General features: G+C 60.0%; 4 protein-coding genes across 4 annotated transcripts in view; 1 reads left to right on the top strand and 3 right to left on the bottom strand.

The window, feature by feature from the left end:
* The first annotated feature begins 101 nt into the window (after positions 1-101).
* Positions 102-1,030, top strand: TCTA (T cell leukemia translocation altered). Its single transcript, XM_027728088.2, has 2 exons — positions 102-463; positions 928-1,030. The coding sequence occupies exons 1-2, from the start codon at positions 126-128 to the stop codon at positions 968-970; spliced, it is 381 nt and encodes a 126-aa protein (XP_027583889.1). The 5' UTR covers positions 102-125; the 3' UTR covers positions 971-1,030.
* Positions 1,031-1,078: 48 nt separating this feature from the next.
* Positions 1,079-3,158, bottom strand: AMT (aminomethyltransferase). Its single transcript, XM_027727977.2, has 8 exons — positions 2,880-3,158; positions 2,724-2,804; positions 2,483-2,614; positions 2,234-2,312; positions 1,967-2,112; positions 1,697-1,877; positions 1,423-1,578; positions 1,079-1,313 (listed from the first exon to the last, which is right to left on the bottom strand). Exons 1-8 carry the CDS (start codon positions 3,129-3,131, stop codon positions 1,135-1,137), a joined length of 1,206 nt encoding a protein of 401 aa, XP_027583778.1. The 5' UTR covers positions 3,132-3,158; the 3' UTR covers positions 1,079-1,134.
* Positions 3,159-3,324: 166 nt separating this feature from the next.
* NICN1 (nicolin 1) lies at positions 3,325-7,547 on the bottom strand. Its single transcript, XM_027728201.1, has 6 exons — positions 7,383-7,547; positions 6,472-6,645; positions 6,022-6,135; positions 5,512-5,583; positions 3,846-3,950; positions 3,325-3,698 (listed from the first exon to the last, which is right to left on the bottom strand). Exons 1-6 carry the CDS (start codon positions 7,545-7,547, stop codon positions 3,657-3,659), a joined length of 672 nt encoding a protein of 223 aa, XP_027584002.1. The 3' UTR covers positions 3,325-3,656.
* Positions 7,548-8,785: 1,238 nt separating this feature from the next.
* Positions 8,786-16,773, bottom strand: part of DAG1 (dystroglycan 1) — a 49,328-nt gene continuing 41,340 nt past the window's right edge. Inside the window, exon 3 of the mRNA XM_027733113.2 lies at positions 8,786-11,662. Within this exon, the coding sequence (XP_027588914.1) occupies positions 9,254-11,662 (2,409 nt within the window). The 3' untranslated portion in view covers positions 8,786-9,253. The remainder of the gene's footprint in view (positions 11,663-16,773) is intronic.

The following is a 16,773-nucleotide window of genomic DNA, read 5'->3' as shown; positions in this document are numbered from 1 at the left end:
CCTTCCCCCCGGAGCTCCGCCCTCCCCGTTCCCCGCGGCCATGGCGGCGGTGGCTCCGCCCCGGATAGCCCCGCCCTACCCGTTAGCCCCGCCCCCGGAGCCCCGCCCGTCCCGTTCCCGCGGCCATGGCGGCGGTGGCGGCGGGGTGGCAGCCGCCGTGGCGGGCGCTGGCGGCGCTGGGCCGGGAGCTGGCGGCCGAGTGGGCGGCGCAGGACGTGCGGGCCGCGCTGTGCCAGCTGCTGCTGCTCTGGCTGGGCCTCAGCCTGCTGGGCGTCCGCCTGGCCTGGCGCGCCTACGGCGGGGCGGTGGCCGCTCTCTGCTACCGCACCGGCCCCGCCGCACGCCGCTCTCCCGGCACCGGCACCGCCTCCGGGCCCGCGCCCGCCCGGCCCCGCGCGCATTCCCTGTCCCCCTCTGGCCCGGCCGGACGGAACGGCGCCGCCGAGCGGCACTGCCCGCCCCGGTGAGTCCCGACCGCTACCGGGCCCAAAACCGCTCACCCACCGCGGCCCCCGTCCGGCCCCCTCCGCGCTGCGAGCCCCGCCGCGCCCGGCCGGCGCCGTCCGAGCAACGCCCACCCAGTGCCCCCCAGTGAACGCTCGGTCTCCTGACTGCACCCCTGCACCAGTACAGCCCAGTGAGTGCCCCCATGCCCAGTCCTCCCAAGCTGTGCTTCCAGACCAGTGCCCCCACCCAGCTCTGCCCCTAGACCAGTGTCCCCCAGTGAGAGCCCCCTCCAGCTGTGCCCCTAGACAGACCAGTGCCCCCCAGTGAGCATCCCCCCAGCCGCACCCTAGACCAGTAAGCCCCAGTAAGTGCCTTCCCAGCCCTGCCTGCCCTACACAGACAGGCAGGTGCCTGCCCCAGTGCTGGGGTACCATTCTAGGGTGCTTCCCCAGCCCCCCTCACACTGGCCCTGTCTTGCAGGGATGGCCCAGCAGTGGAGCCCACGAAGACACACCGGGAGTGAGGAGCGCCAGGACCATCGGCTGGGCACTGCCCACACCATTAAAGTGCTGTGCCCACCCACTGCCCCTTGCTTTGGCGCCGCCACTGTCACTGCAGAGGAGGCCAGGAAAATGGGACAGGGCATTTATTGGGGCTGGGGCACTGTGCCCATGGCAGGCACCAGCCTCACTTGGCTATGTAGTACTGGGTGGGCACAAAGGGCATCTTGGTGATGAGGGCCGGGTGCTGCTTCTTCCGCACCTCAACAGTGAGCTGGGTGCCCGCCCGGCTGTGCGCTGCCTCCACGTAGCCCATGGCGATGTTCTTGCCCAGGGAGGGCGAGGGGCAGCCGCTGGTCACTGTGCCTGGGATGTGAGGACATGGGGAGGTGAGCAGGGGCTGGCAGCACCACCCTCCCCTGCCATGGCCACAGTTTGGGGCTGTGCCCACCCCAGCCCCACTGTCCCCACCTACCCACAGGCCTGCCCTCGGGGCCCAGGATGGCCATGTGGGGCCGGATGGGGGGTCCCACTGACGTCAGCCCCACACGCTTGCGCCTTGGCTTCTCCTTCACTTGTGCCATGATGACCGCAGCACCGGGGAAGTCCATGGCCGCGCGCCGGCGCTTCCCTGCGGGGCAGAGATGGGTGAGGGTTGGTGATGCCTGCCTGGTCCCCTTGTACTCCCATTGGGAACACCTTGCCTTTCTGCCCAACCCGAGGAGGAGGTGTATGTGGCCCCGACATACCCAAGGTCCACATCAGCCCAGCCTCAGCAGGGGTGATGGTCTCATCGATGTCATTGCCGTAGAGGCAGAGCCCGGCCTCCAGGCGCAGGCTGTCTCTGGCTGCCAGCCCTGCCAGCCACACGTCGGGGACATCCAGCAGCCGCTCGGCCAGCTCCACCGCCCGCCCTGAAGGCACCGAGATCTGCGGGGGCACATGGGCAGGGTCAGTAAGGCACGGCCTTCCCCTCCCTCGGTACAGTGGTGGGGGTGCTGGCACAGCTCCCAGGGTACCTCCACGCCATCCTCGCCGGTGTAGCCGCAGCGCGTGACCCGGCAGCCCGGCACGCCAAAGACAGTTGTGGAGATGCTATTCATGAAGGAGAGCTTGGCCAGGTCATCCAACAGCCCCGCTTGCAGCACCCGCACCATGGAGGGACCTGGGGAGGTTGGTGGCTGGGAGATGGCAGTGCCCGGGGAAGGGGGGGAATGTGGGGAGGGCACTGACATCCATTGGGCAAGGACTCAGAGGAGGGCAGGCCCATGTGGGAACCCTGCTACCTTGCAGAGCCAGCAGCGCGTTGTCTGACACCTCCAGGTGGACATCACTGCCAGTGGCCTGTAGCTCCTCTGCTCTGTCCTGCCAGGGTGACAGCGGGCTGCTAGCACAGGGGCAGGGCCAGGCCAGTGCCAGCCCCAGACGTGGCCACAGCCACCTCACCGTGCGCAGCCAGGGCTGTCACCAAAAGGTGGCCAGACTCATTCCCACTGCATGTCCCCACTGCCCGCGGGGCTCGGGCAGCCCCATACCCTGAAGATGGCCGAGTCCTTGTCAGCACAGCCGGCGTTGGACACCACATACAGGTGATCTTCCCACGTGTTGATGACTATGAGGTCGTCTGTGATGCCGCCCTTCTCGTTGGTGAGCAGTGTCAGGGTGCCCTGTGGGATGCAGCCCTTGGGAGCATGGGCAGGCTGTCTGGTCCCTCCCAGGGCATCCCGGGGACCTCTGACCCCACTGGATGCCCAATGCCTGCCCGGTGCCCCGTACCTGTCCGGGCTTCAGCTCGGCGATGTCCCCCACCACCAGGCTCTCCATGAACCTGACGCGGTCCCGGCCGTACACCCGGGTCTGGAAGGGGCCGGGGGGAGGGTGTGAGGCAGTGCGGGTACTCTCCCGCCCCAATCCCCCCTCCGACCCCGCTACCTGCAGCATGTGGGTGACGTCGAAGAGGGAGCAGTGCCGGCGGGTGTGCAGGTGTGACTGGAGGTGGCCCTGCTCGTACTGCAGCGGGAGGCTCCAGCCGGCGAACGGCACCATCCGCCCGCCGCGGGCCCGGTGCAGGGCATCCAGCGGCGTCTGCTTCAGCCCCTCCGCCGCGGTCCCCCCGGCCCCTCTCCGCGGCGCCGAGCCCGAGGGCCGGCGGGGCAGCGCGGCGCGGCAGCCCGCCCGCAGCATCTTCCTCTTCCTCCTCCCTCCCGGCACGGCTCGGACCGGCCCCAGGGAGCTTGGGACATGGAGTCCGCTCGGCCCTGGCCCTGGCCCTGGCCCCGGCCCCCGCCTCCGCCCCGGCCCGCCCCCGGCACCGCCTCCCCGGGGCCGCCGGCCACGGCTACCCCCATCCCCCAGAGACAGGCAAGCACAGGCAGGGCCAAGGTAGCAGCTTTTAGTGGTGACCGAGGTGACCCCCCAGCACGCCCGCACCCCTCGGTCCCCCCGCACCCCCTTGCAGAGTGGGGTGGGGTCCGGGCTCTGCCCGCGGGACGTGCCCGGGAGAGCTCACAGGGGGCTCGGGAGCGGTAGCGCTGCTCCTCAATGGCAGACAGCGCAGGGGGAGTCGGGGAATGGGCACAGGGAGGGCTTGGGACCCCTCGGGGCCGCGGGGTCGACGGCCAAGGCGGGGAACACAGGAGTCCACTTGGGCCCCGGGAGCATGGATGGGCACTTCCCTCCAGCCGGCACCAGCAAGTGGCACCGGCGGGCTCAGGTGTAGGAAAGCAGGTTGACATCGTAGCAGCCATCCACCTGGGAAAGAGAGGGGCTGTCGGTGTCTGCACAGCACGGTCACTGCTGGGACACCCCAACCCCATCCTGCTGGGAGCAGCCCCTCCAGGAGGGCTCCCTGGCCGTGCAGCAAGGCCGGGGTCCCCGTAAGTGGGGTGGGGGACTCACGTCGAAACGCCCGATGCGGGTGGCTGCCTGGCGAGCCCGGATCACCTCTGTCAGCACCCACATTTGCTGGACCTCTGTCGACACCTTCTCTGGGTCGGGGAGCTCCTGGAAAGAAGTGATCACAATGCTGTGGAGAGGGGATGGCCTGAATGGGCTGGGTCACCCCAGGTTGGGGCAGTGGTGTGGCTGCACGGCTGTGCTCCCCAAGGAGCTGGGCACTATTGTCCATGCTCCTGATCTGCTGGTGGTTTCCCAACATGGGGTGTTTCCCAACAGGGCTCCCTTCTCTAGGAAAACAAGCAGTTGGGGAAATGGGTGACCCTGATCCCCGGTGCTGTGGTGCTGTCACAGCCCACCTGCTGGCAGGTGGCCAGGATGAGGACAGAAAGCCAATCACTGGCTAATGATTAAAAACCTAATCATACAGTCCAGTTTCCCAACAGCCTCCCTATGAAATGCTCCCTGGGCTTGGAAGCAGAAACCTGGTCCCAGGTGCTGGTTCACCCAGGGACCTTTAGCCAGGTGGGACTGGTGGGCTCAGCAGCAGCTCTCCCAGTTGGGGCACAGCTCTGTGGCACCAGGCTGGTGGGTGCCTTGTGGTGATGCTGGGAATAACCAAGCCTAGAGCAACCCCTGGCATCTCCCCCGGACTCCCCTTGCCGAGGAGAACATGTTCTAAGCAATCTGGGGTGCTCTCCCCAAACTGTCACACAGCTGGTCAGCAACCAGGGCTCCCGGACCTGCTGGGGCCAGCAGGAGCCTCACTGGTGGTGCAGTATGAGCACCATAGTACCAAAGCCAGGTGGCAGAACTGCCCAGGCTGGTCTGGATGCTCTGCCACCCTCCTGCAGGTAGCGCCTCCAGCTGATTCAGCAGGTTCCCATGGATGAGCCAGCTCCCATCTCAGCCCTGCTCTGCCTGGACTTTGCCCATCGAAGGCCACAGGCCAGGCAGATCTGGCTGGCAAGCTGTAAACACATGCCGTTGCTGTGACCTCCCTCCGCCTGTGTTCTGTCCCCAATGGGATACGTGCTCCCCAGGGCACACCCTCTGCAAAGCGCCGGGGACCAGCCAGGCTGGCCTGTCCCCACACATTCCACCCACTACTGAGCGATGCTGTGCACCCACTGCTGCCACAGGGACATCCCTGTCCCCATGCATCCTACCTGCTGGCTGAGCCATGCTGCGCACCCACTGGTCCCTGTCCCCATGCATCCTACCTGCTGGCTGAGCCATGCTGCGCACCCACTGGTCCTACAAGGATGTTTCTGTCCTTGTCCCCACACTTCCCACCTGCTGGGTGAGCAATACTGTGCACCCACCGCTCCCTTGGGGATGTCCCTGTTCCCATCCCCACCTGTCCCACCTGCTACTGAGCCTTGCTGTGCACCCACTGCTCCCTTGCGGACATTTCTGTCCCCAGACTAGAGGGCAGGCACTTAATCATCACCTCAAATCGCACATCCCTATGGAGATAATTTTCTTCTGAACCCTGCAAACTACTTCCAGCACAAGTTGGGTTATTTCAGGGCTCCACAGCTATTCCAGGTGGGAGCCTGAAGCTGACAGGGCAGGGATGGGGCTGGCAGCCCCCCGAGGGATGGTCCCAGTCTGCACCCCACACAGGTCCCTCCTTCCCCCCAGTACCTCAGCAGGGATCACTCACCCCATGCAGGCTGGCTGGCTGCTCCGGAGGGGTCAGCTGGGAGAGCCAGGAGGGGAAATCCTTCTGCGGGCTCTGAAACAGATCCAGAGGGTCACACAAAGGTGTCCCCAGTCCCACCTTCATCCCTCACACCGTGCAGTGTGCTGGGGTTTGGAGCCCACCCATAGTGATATTGCTATGGATGTAGTGTCACTTTTCCATCGCCAAAGGGAATTTTGTGTTTGGAGTAGTTGTTTGCAACCTGTAACTTGATGCAGCAGCCTCCAGTTCCATCCTGCTGCTCAAACAACCACCTCTGACAGGGCAGGGCTGGGGCTGGCTGGAGCAGTCCCTTCGCCAGCATCCTTGGAGAACAAGGGGACCCAAGTGAAGGATGAGGACTCGGACCCACGCTCCTGTGTGTGCTCCCTGGAGCTGTGCAGAGCAATGCCAGGCACAGGGCTGGGGATAGTGGCTTGTCCTGGCCCCCTGCCCACACCTGGCAGTGGGGCAGCACCAGCATCCGCTCACCTTCTGTCCAGGGGGGAAAATCTGCAGCTCCTCGATGGTGAAGTGGAGCCAGACTGGGGAGGGCTGTCGCAGGATAAACCGCATGGCTGTCACCTGGTCCACATCACACAGCATCTGTGGGGCAAGGGCCAGGGAGTGTCACCACAGGGGCTGGTGCTAATCAGGGGCAGCTTTTGGGGTATTCTCCAGAAAACCCACCCCAAAGAGGAGCCCGAGGGAAGCATTGCCCTGTGGTGGCTGTCTGGGCTGAGTGGGGCACAGGGACCCTTGCTGCTGAGCAGGGCTGGCAGGGGCAGGATGGCATCGCAGGACCTGCCACCCTGCTGTGGGCGTGGTGGTTGGTGGGGCATCAGCACCAGGCCTCCGGGCCCAGGAGCCATCCTGGGGCGTGGGTGAAGAGGGGTGAGCCCCAGAGGGGAGGGTGATGCCACAGGCACAGTCCAGGCTCACCTGCTGCCGGCGGAGGCAGAAGTAGTCCTGGGAGCCCTCCTCGGTGTGCGGGCAGGGCATCAGGCACAGGTCCCGCAGGCACGTCACCCAGCGCCGGGACCCGCCGGGGCCGGACCGCTGCACCCGCACGCTCAGGAACGCCGTGTAGAAGTTCCTGAAGACGATCTCCTGCACCTGCGGGACCAGCGGCCTCAGCCCCGCACCGGCACACCCATACCAGGACGGCACCCTCCCCATACCGGGACCGGCATACCCCCCACATTGACTCTAGCACCGGCAACCCCCCCGCCCCTCAATAGCGGCACCAGCACCGGCATCCCCCTCATACTGGCACCGCCACACCCCACACTTCACCTGCACCGACACCACTCCCACACCGGCACCAGCATCCCTCTATACCGGGACCGGCATGCCCCCCTATTATCGGCACTGGCATATCCCCGTTTTGCCACCCTCACCAGCATCCCTCCCACTCCTGGGACGGGCATCGACATCACTCCCCCTCATACCGGTATCCGGACCGCGCCCAGCATCCCGCCCACCATCGGTGCCGGTGTTACCCCAGCACGAGCATTACCCCGGCTCCGGGACCGCCCCCAGCATCTCCCCCGCACCGCCCCCGGCATCCCCCCTATACCGCCCCCGGCGTCCCCCCTATACCGTCACCGGCATCCCCCCCCGCCCCGCCACAGCTGCCGCCCCCACATCCCGCATCCCGCCCCGAGACCGGCACCACACCCGACCTCCGGCTCCACCGCCCTTGTACCACCCCCGGTATCGCCCCTGCCGCCCCCTGGGTCCACCCCGGTATCCACCACCCCGGCACCGCCCCCGGCATCCCCGCTGTCATCCCCCGGTACCACCCCGGTGCCCCCCCCGCCGGTAACCGCCGCGGGCGCGGCCGCACTCACGTCGGCGGCAGCGCCGTGGGGGAAGCGGAGGTCGATGACGGCGACGCCGGGCCGTGCGGGCTCGGCCCCCCCGGCCAGCTGCAGCGGGGCGGCGGGGCGGGGGGCGCAGGGCAGCGGGGAGCGGCCCTGCCCGGCGGGCGGACCCGGCCCCGCCGCTCCCGACATGGCGGCGCCGCTCCGGGGCGGGGCCGGGCCGGGCCGTCACGGCGCGCGGGCACCGGCAGGGGGCGCCCCCGCCCCGCCGCTGTCCCGGGGCGGCCCCGCCGCGGCGGGGGCGGTGCCGGGGCCGCGCTCGGGGCCGCGCTCGGGGCCGCGCTCACTCCGGGCATCCCCCCCACCCCGGGACCACCCCTCGCATCTCCCCCATACCGGCACCGGCATCCCCGTGCGGATTTGTTTTTCGCCCCTGCGGCGCCGAGGCCGGAGGAGGGGAGTGAGCACCCCCTGGTCCCCTCCCGAGGCCACTCCGGCAGCGCCGTCCTGGAGGGAGGGAGGGAGGGAGGGAGGCGGCGGGTCCGGCCCCGGTGTGCGGGGTCACTTGGGGCGCGCACGGCCAAATCCCGGCTGGGGATGCCGGGGCGCGGAGCGGAGGGGATGGGGAGGTACCGGTACCGTGGCAGGTCCCCGGGGGCCGGCCCGAGGGGGCTGAGCCCGTACAAACTGCTGGCAGCCGCACACCGGTTTGTAAGTCTTTTTTTCTTTAATAAAACAATTGGAGGCTGTATCAAAAATTTAGTAAAAAATTAGATTTGAGAGTGCACTGATTTTTTTTTTTTTTACTATTAACTATTCCTGGTGCATTTTTAATTTTTTTCTTTTTTTTTTTTTTTTTAATTTTTTTTAAACTTTTTTATCTTTTCCAACAGTGTCCGGGCCAGAGTGCCAGCGTGAGGCCAGCGAGGCCGTTCCCGCGCCACTCCCAAGGAGCAGCCAGGACAGAGAACACACCCCACCGTCGCCAAAACCCCTTCAGGGCGGGGGTTTTACTTAAAAAAGAACTTCCCCCAACCCTGGCATTCGCTGGGAAGCAGAGAAGTTGTGGTGGCACAGGGCTCGGCTCACCCTCCTGTGAGCATCCCCAGCACAGCACTGCACCCGGCGCTCAGCCACAGGCACCCCAAGGCAGGCTGACCCAACTGATGACTAATTTATGATTCGTGAGAAAAATAGGATTTCTTTGATTAAAAATAAAATAAAAACGATAAAAGAATCAAATCCTGAACCAAGAAGCTGGTCCCCCAAAGAGGAGGAGGAGGAGGAGGAGGAGGCGGCTTGCTGTCCTCAAGGGCTCTCCCCTAAACCAGCACTGAGCTCGCCTGCAGCACAGCACTGCTCTACCCCTCCCCAAAAACATCCCAGTTTAGGTAAACAGCAGATTAAATGTAAAAACTTAAACCATTGACTTCAGAAAGTCCCTTGAATTTAATTATTTTTAGGCTACCTTTCATGTTACGTCCTGTAGCTAGACACACGTGAATAGAAAAAACAGTACAGTTAGTGTTAAAGGCAAACAGCGGAGACCCAGAGTGCTACCCCAGTGCTGCCTGCTCCTCCCGACCCGGCCCAACCCGTCCCGACCCCCCTCCCTGCCCGCCGCCCCGGCCCCGGCCGAAGCCCAGCCGCCAGGAAGGCGTCTTTGAGCCGAGAATATTTTTTCTATGAATAAAATAAAACCAAAGCTTGTTAGGCAAAAATAAAACAAGTGTCCCCCCGAGTCCTGCGAGCGCTCCGGTGCGGCAGGCGCAGCCAGGGAGAGCCTGCTGGGGAGCGGGCTGGGGTTTCGTGTTCCCGGCTGGCGAGGGGGCTGCCGGCCCACAGACAGCACCGGTGTGGAGCTGGAGGCCCCTTCTCCCCCGAGGGCCTCCCGTTCATTAAGGGGGGACGTAGGGCGGTGGGGACCTGTACGGGGTCATGTTCTTCGGGCGGGAGCCTTTCCCCTCCATGGGAGCGGTGAAGGGTGGGGGAGGCTGGTAGGGCGGCGCGTTGGGGTCCTCATCCCGCAGTGGCGTGTACTCCCCGATGGTGTCCTGGTTGAGTGGCGTGGTCTCTGGCATGCTCTGGTTGGGGTACTCTGGGGGGGGGAGTGGGGCTTTCTCCTCCTGGAGGATGAGTGGCATGCTGGAGGACGGCGGAGGCTTGGAGTCGTCCAGCTCGTCGGCGAAGATGATGGGCACGCCTTTCTTTATGAAGGTGGCCTGGTCTTCGATGGTCAGCTTCCCTTTCCTCTTCTTGCGGTAGCAGATCATGGCGATGATGCCGGCCACGAGGAGGATGGCGGCCACCACCACGGCAGGGATGACAGTGTGCAGGTACACGTCGTCCTCGCTGCTCTTCTCGGGGTCTTTGCCTGCCACCACCGTCGGCGTCGCCTCAGAGATCACCCTGCCGTCCTTGGTCATGGGGACAAACTGGATGTTCCTGCAGCTGCCGGAGCCGACCACTGACACGTTCAGAGGCTTGAACTCGGGCTGCAGGACATTGGAGAAAGCCGGGCTCGGCCTCCCAGAGTCATCAGCAATTTTTTTGCTCAAAGTCCGGATCTGCTCCCGAGGGCAGGGCTCCAGGGGCAGCGTGTTGTTAGTCCACTCCACGACAATGGAGCCTTTGGCAATGTCCTGCACCGTAATGGTGCTGCTGTTCCTGTCACCGAACGCCAGAGCCAGCTTTTTCACCAGCATGATCTTCTTATGGATATCGTTCACCACCGCATTGTGGTCCCCTTCCAGCCTGGCCTTGAACTTCACTGGAGACTTGTCCCCGTGCGGGCGTTTGTGGACATGGATTTCGAAAGCATCCACGGCGAAAAGCCCGCCCTTGTCAGTGGCGTACATGAAGTACTCGTGCTTCCCGATGTGGTTGCGGTCTGGCATGCCGTACATGAGCTGGCTGGTGCTGTTGAACTGCACCCATGAATTCTCCTCGATCATCTGCTGCTCCTTCAGCTTCAAGGTCAGCTGCAGCTTGTCAGTGGTGGTGTCTTCCTTGTCGTAGAAGGTATCTGACGGTATCTTAACCTCAAAGTAAGTTCCCTCCCATGCGTCGACCCTGTCGATGTGGTTCGTCAGCTTGGGTGGCTCATTGGGCTCCCAGGGCCGGGGGAGCCCGCTCGCTGTGGTGCGCACGCGGGACGGTGGGGAGGCTGTTGTCAGCTTGGAGATGGGGGATCTGGTTGTGCTGGGAGGCTTTGTTGGACGGGGAGTTTTGGGCCTTCGAGTAGGCCTTCGTGTTATTGCCGTGGAGGAATCCGTTGTGGATGGCGTGCCTGGCTTCAGAGTGGAGACTCTTGGCTTCTTGGTGGTAGTTGAGGGCGGCGTGATCACGGCCGTGGGCTCTACATACCCGGGCATCGTGGGGCGAATCGGCACAGAGGCCGTGCCCGTGCCTTCTGCTACCCTGGTTGGCTGGATCGGTCCCAGCGTGGGCGTCTGAACGATGGGGCCCCTGGTTCTGATGGTGACTGTGGGCTTCCTCGGCAGGGGAATGGGCTCCCGGACAGGGGGTGCCGTCGTCTCCGTGGGAGGCGCGATGGCAGGTGATGTCGGGGTGGGGACAATTCTGGTGGGCGGTTCTTGTGCGGCAGTGGTGGGCGGCCCGATGGCAGTCAAAGGCGTAGGGGTGGCGTTGATCTGCCGCCGCATCCTCTTTGGGAGGTGAGGTTTCTTGTTAGCAATGTGCCAGCCAACAACAGGGTACCCAAGGCGGGCAGACATGGTTCCTTCCTTAGCTGGAGCCTCCACCTTGCTGATGTTGGGGACGCTGTTTTGGCTCAGAGAACATCCCAGTTTCCATGAGAGTAAGGCCCCATTTTCCACCACCTTCTTTGCATTTCCCGGTCCAGCCATGAAGGCTGACATGTCAAAGAGTCTGTTATTTACAACAGGAACCAACTTCATGTTATGAAGTTCCACATCTGAGAAGCTTCTCATTCTGTTTAAGAGTTCAATCCTCTGCTTTGGTGTCATTTTTGTCAAGTCAGCATCCAGAATGACAGTCAGGATGGTGACCGGCTCTTCCGAGCCGCACACGAACGGCGCTGCGTCACCCGTGTCTTGGACGGCCACTCGCACCGACTGAGGCTCGTTGTGGTCTTCTTGGTGCACCTCAACGGAGAAGACGTTTGTGGTCTGTGGCACATAGCTCCCGTTTGGGAAGTGCTGCAGCGTGGTCACCGAGATGTAGTGGACACCCTTGTCTGTGTCCAGGGGCAGCCCTTCCAGGGAGCTGCTCTCCGCGTTCCAGTGCAACCAAGAAGGCAAGGAGTCCTTCCCAGCTTCGGAGATCTACCAAACAAAAAAAAGATGTTTTTAGAAGTACAGCATTAGGATAGGTTCTAGCAGCAATAATACTTAAAGGATTAAAGAAGTGTAACAACTGGCCAGAGTACGGCGGCCCATGCTGCCTTCTCCGTATGGTGGCAAGGACGAGCTCTGCAGGGTTCACTGGTCTCAAAGGGCTTAAGGAGCCACGGGAGGTCATAAAGCCCCACAAGGACCCCTCGCCTTGCTGTGCAACTACCACACAAGTGACTCATTTTCTCCAAGGGTGGATGGGGAGTTTACGTCATGGGGACAGTTACAAACTGAGGGTGAAGTTATGCCATATAGCCAAGCTGATCCAACAACAGCCCTCTTCCTACTCCTTCCTCTCCCAGCCCTGCCGTATTCCTCCTTTCCTCGCTCCATCACATCCTGCAAGCCCATTGCTCCAGCAGCTCAGCAGAACATATATTTTCTCTGCTAACTTTCAGCTTCTTCCTGCTGTCTCCGGCAGCCAGGCTGAACTGGAGGGGCTGGAAGCTGGCAAACTATGGCTCAGGCCACCTTCAGTCTCAGACTCAGCTTTAAATGAAGGATTTCACTTTTATACAGTAACTTGCTCCTGCAAGGGAAAGCTTTGTGTCAGAGCACAGGCACCTCAGAACCTCAACGCACTATATACTACTTCTTTTAGGTCAATGGCAATACTTGGCTTTTTTTTTTTTTTACTCTCCCCTGCCCCAGAGGACTCCCCTTCCTGCCCTGGGTTGTAGCTGAAGGTGAGTACAAAACCTCAAACTCCCCAGCTCCCAGCAGCTGACATCAGTCTGTCTGCCCTGTCGGGCTGCGTGGTGGAAGGGGTGATGCTGCCAGCTCGGTGGGCCGTGACATTTCCCGGGGCTGTAGGTACTCCAGAGTGAGTAATCTGAGCTTTGTAACCTCCCAGGATCGGAGGCATTTGACAAGTGCCCTGGCTGGGCTTTCCAGAACTCCACAAGGCATCTCCCCTTGACACTGAGAGGAAAGAGGATGCTTTGTGGCCCATGGAGACACGTTCAGCAGCCTGGTTTGAGGCTCTGGGCTCGCTGCAGTCCAACACAGAGCCATGCTCCAGCTCTCCTCCTGAAAGGATGCTTTAGTTCTCTGCAGCTCCCTAAGGCTCATACATATTTCATAATTTACCCAAATGCAAAGCTGGGTAAGGAATTTCACAAGGAAACCTGCCTAGCAGGAGTGCTCCTGGGTCCAGCAGTGGTGCAGAGCCAGGGCTGGACTCGCCAGACCGCAGGTCCTGCTGGGGAAAGCCCCTGGGATGGACAAGGAGTGATGCCCAGTGCTGTAGGGCTGGGCAGACCATGAGTCCTGGGTGCCTCTCCCACTCCCTGGCTGCAGGCAGGATTCAGACAGCACCCCGGGGCTCACCCACATGGTGAGGGTTTCAGCACACTGAAGGGTCTGGATGTGCAGCTCGGCAAGGATAATGTAGGACCTGAACGTCTTTTGGCAAGAGCAGCACAAGAAAGCTTTTGTTCAAGAGCCACAGAGGGTTTCAGCCACGATCACGCAGGCAACACCCTCATTCCTCTCCTCTGTGAAGGATCAGCCCTGCTTTCAGCCAGCCTGGACAAGCTGGAGAGCACATCATGAGACACATGCTGGGTACAGTTTATAGAGCAGAGTTTAAAGCTGTTAGCACAGCTTTAGTTAACTCCTCATCAGCAACATCCCAGAGCAGGGAATTCAGATTCCTGCTTAAAACAGCTGGAAGAAGCTGTCTCAGGAGCCATACACCCCAATATATCCCACCTGGACTGAGACACTGAGACAGGAACATCCTTCCACTGGGCCTTGCTGTGTGTCCATGTGTCTGGTAGAGAGCAGAGGGGTTTGGCAGGGCTGTGGTTGCGTATGCTTCCCCTCTACCTCAAGAACAGGAGCTGCTTTTAGCCCAGCCATCCCAAAGGAAAGGCAGCCCTTCACCTGAGCCGGGCACAGGGAGCCTCCCTCCTGCAGGAACAAAGGACCGAATTGTCCTTCCTTGGCAACTCTTCTGCCACGAGAGAACAAAGGCAAGGTCTGCTCCTGCCCTTATGTTCCTTTAAAAAAGTGTCATTTCATCACACCCTCTAAAAACTGAGATGCCAGGACAGTGCCCAGTGCAATTCAGCATTTACAGTAGCAGGAGCTGGATGGTGCCACTCTTTGTTCTCTTGTGCCAAAATTAGCCACTAACCTGCCCACTGTGGAGGAGGGAAGGCTGGGCTGGGCGCACATCAGGAACAGAAACATGGGGAGCCAGGACAAAGCCACAGCATTATTGAGGCTTACACAATCAAGAGGAATAAAAACTTTAATAGCGAGTGGTTAAATTCACTCTGAATGTGTAATTTTAGGCTACATTTGGAACAAATCTCCCCCTTCTGTGCACTGTGCAAAAGCCCTTAATTACAGGATCACACACTCCGTACAGCTTTCCTGGGAGCCAGGGTTTTCTGGTGCTCCCCCTTCCCTGGGCATGGGGCATGACTTGAGGAGGCGACTCTACAAGCAGCGTTACTTTACCTAATCTCTGGACACAAGATGATTCTCCTTTCAGTCATGTTTGTTCCTACACTGACAACCAAACTCACTTCAGAAAGGTGGCCGACCCCACATGCAGAAAAGACAGCGAGGAAGGCATAGGCCAGTCTGAGTATTCCTGCTTGGAAAACCATTTTTAACCTACAGTTTGCATTTAGGGCCATGCTAGAAAATGAAGCTGCAGCCAGAGAGATTCACACCAAAAACTAGGCTCTCCTGAAAAACAAAAACAGGCCAGGCAATCACCGACTGGGACAACTTGTTCTAGCAGGGATGCGACAGTTGCAAAACATTTATAAACCCACTTAAACTTGATTTAAAAAGAGCTGAGCTAGTTCAGCTGTATTCAGTCTGCAAGGAGATGTGGACTGTTTCTAAGGGCTCTGCAAGAGGTGATTAAGAAAATCAGATTTAAGTGGATTATGCCTATGAAGTCCACGAAGGTACCTGTGCCTCCCCTGGGAAATCTTTGGGAAGGCAACAAGTCACAAGTATTCGATGCCTCGGCTCTGTTTTAAACACAACTACTGCCCTGGCAGCAGAATTCATCCATGTTCATGAGGTAAAGGAAGAGCCCAGAAAGATTAGAGTAGATGATCAAAGCTGTTATCAGGCTGGATAAAAATACTTGTTCCTAAACAAACACGGACCAGCAGAGCCCTTGGCGTGGGTCTGTCCTGGTCATAATCACTGCTGTATTTGTGTTGGTGCAAAACTGGGAGCAGGGAGTCCTGGACTCTGTTCTAGCAATGTTTCCTTCAAATATTGCTTCAAAGGGTATTTGTTAAAGCTACACAGAGTTAATGATTTAGGATCTCTGCTTTTCATGTTAAAAGTTTCCCAGTTTTCTATGTATGCAATAAGTATCAGCCTTAAGCCCTGCCATTTCCCCCAAGGGGTCTGGTTTCAAAATAACTGTTCCGTTGCTCAATTTTAAAAAAAAAAAAAAAGCTGTCTTTGTTTTCCAATTATTTGAGAAAATTATAAATGAATGCTTATCAGCTAAAGATTACACAAGCCTGGCAGTGTATTGAAGACCATTAAAAAATAAGCCATGATTTTGATTTTAAATACATACAGTGGGTCTGGCGGGTTTTGAAGACCTTGTTCACAAAATCCTTTCAGATAGACACGGCCTGTTATTTTTAGGCCAGCCAAGAGCAGTCAGCTCATGACAGAAGATAGCTCAGTTTGATTTGTTTTTTTAAACTTGGATCTTAAAGCCCTGTAGCCAACAAGACAAAGATAAGCAAAGGAGCAGTGAGCAAAACTGCTGCCTCGGAGGGAATTCAGGCAAAAACCGCATTCTTTCCTACAAGAGTGCCCTCTAATCCTCCAGGTATTCAGTCCTCCTCCTCCTCCTCACAATGAATCCTCCAAAAAGGAGGCAGTGAGTGCTTTGCCAGGAGACAGGTACTGTAGGATCCTGCCACAAGTCTCCCTTTGGCACACCACTATGAAATCCTCCCAGCCCTGGAAATATCCGATGGGATCTCCTGTGTCTGTGCTGCCAGACCCTCTCGTGAGCATCAGCAGCTGGGACTTGGCTCCTTTCCTTTCAAATCAGTCCTAAAAAGCCCCTGACTGCTTTTGGGCAGAGTGAGCATGGACAGTCCTGCAGCTCTGCCAGCTGCCTGATCTCCCACTGGCCCCTTCCCCTCCCCGTGTCCAGCTGCTGCTGAGAGACAGACCCCGTGCCAGGGATTTCATCTGGGGTGTAATTACCAATGACAATTTACTGTAGCCAGACTCCTTCAGCATCACCCCCCCACACACGGCCAGCAAGGAGGAACACGCTGGCTGAGCCCTCTCCACCCGAACAGAAGGCGAGCTGAGCTGTGCCCAACCGACTGACCCAGCCAGTGCCACAGCAAGTCTGCAGGCTCAGGCTTCTGCAAGCAATTAACCAGCAGGCAGGGGAAGAAAATGGAAATTCAAACGCAATTCAAATGCAAATATAACTGCAGAGAAAGAGTCAAGCCTAAGCTGTTTGCCTAAGCCCAAGCTTCATCTTAACCCCCTGCTAATGCCACTGCACTGGCAGTGTTGGCAGCAGAAGAAACACAGAGTCTCAGCCCCAAATAGGATCCATGGGCAGGCAGATTCCTGCTGCCTTGTCCCACACAAATGGGGGTAGAGACACCAGTTTCAGATCCACCCCAGTGCTGCTGGAACTGTGGGCACTGCAATGTCTGTGGGTCCATCACATGCATTCCTCTTCTTACCTGACACAGGCTGCACTGGTGCCTGCAGACATGGGGCTCAGCTGTCCATGCACCACAGCCCCAGACAGATCCCAGGGAAGAAGCTGCTATACTGGGTCAGGGAATGGGACAGTGCAAGGCAGGAGCTGGGCAACCCTCAGACCACAACAGCTGCCAGAGCCTGCCAGAGCTCAAGAAGCGTTTGGACAATGCTCTCGGGCACGTGGTGTGATTCTTGGGGCTGTCCCGTGCAGGGTCAGCAGTTGGACTCGATGGTCCTTGTGGGTCCCTTCCAGCTCAGGATATTCTATGATTCTACGAAGCTGTGAGTCTTTGGCCCCAAGGAACAGC

This window comes from Pipra filicauda, unplaced genomic scaffold (assembly GCF_003945595.2).
Source record: "Pipra filicauda isolate LSUMZ 115617 unplaced genomic scaffold, ASM394559v2 scaffold102_size2360937_pilon, whole genome shotgun sequence".
Classification (NCBI taxonomy): Eukaryota; Metazoa; Chordata; class Aves; order Passeriformes; family Pipridae; genus Pipra; species Pipra filicauda.
The sequence above is the reverse complement of the archived record's forward strand: the minus strand, read 5'-3'. Positions and strand labels throughout refer to the sequence as shown.

What these genes read in the sequence shown, in the direction of transcription:
- AMT (XM_027727977.2), bottom strand. Translation starts at nt 3,131, where the DNA reads ATGCTGCGGGCGGGCTGCCGCGCCGCGCTGCCCCGCCGGCCCTCGGGC. An exon ending in ACGTCACCCACATGCTGCAG is followed by an intron (nt 2,805 to 2,879) that starts GTAGCGGGGTCG and finishes GGCCCCTTCCAG; the next exon opens with ACCCGGGTGTACGGCCGGGA. An exon ending in CCGAGCTGAAGCCCGGACAG is followed by an intron (nt 2,615 to 2,723) that starts GTACGGGGCACC and finishes TGCATCCCACAG; the next exon opens with GGCACCCTGACACTGCTCAC.
- NICN1 (XM_027728201.1), bottom strand. Translation starts at nt 7,547, where the DNA reads ATGTCGGGAGCGGCGGGGCCGGGTCCGCCCGCCGGGCAGGGCCGCTCC. An exon ending in CCCACGGCGCTGCCGCCGAC is followed by an intron (nt 6,646 to 7,382) that starts GTGAGTGCGGCC and finishes CTGGTCCCGCAG; the next exon opens with GTGCAGGAGATCGTCTTCAG. An exon ending in TCTGCCTCCGCCGGCAGCAG is followed by an intron (nt 6,136 to 6,471) that starts GTGAGCCTGGAC and finishes CTTGCCCCACAG; the next exon opens with ATGCTGTGTGATGTGGACCA.
- TCTA (XM_027728088.2), top strand. Translation starts at nt 126, where the DNA reads ATGGCGGCGGTGGCGGCGGGGTGGCAGCCGCCGTGGCGGGCGCTGGCG. An exon ending in GAGCGGCACTGCCCGCCCCG is followed by an intron (nt 464 to 927) that starts GTGAGTCCCGAC and finishes CCTGTCTTGCAG; the next exon opens with GGATGGCCCAGCAGTGGAGC.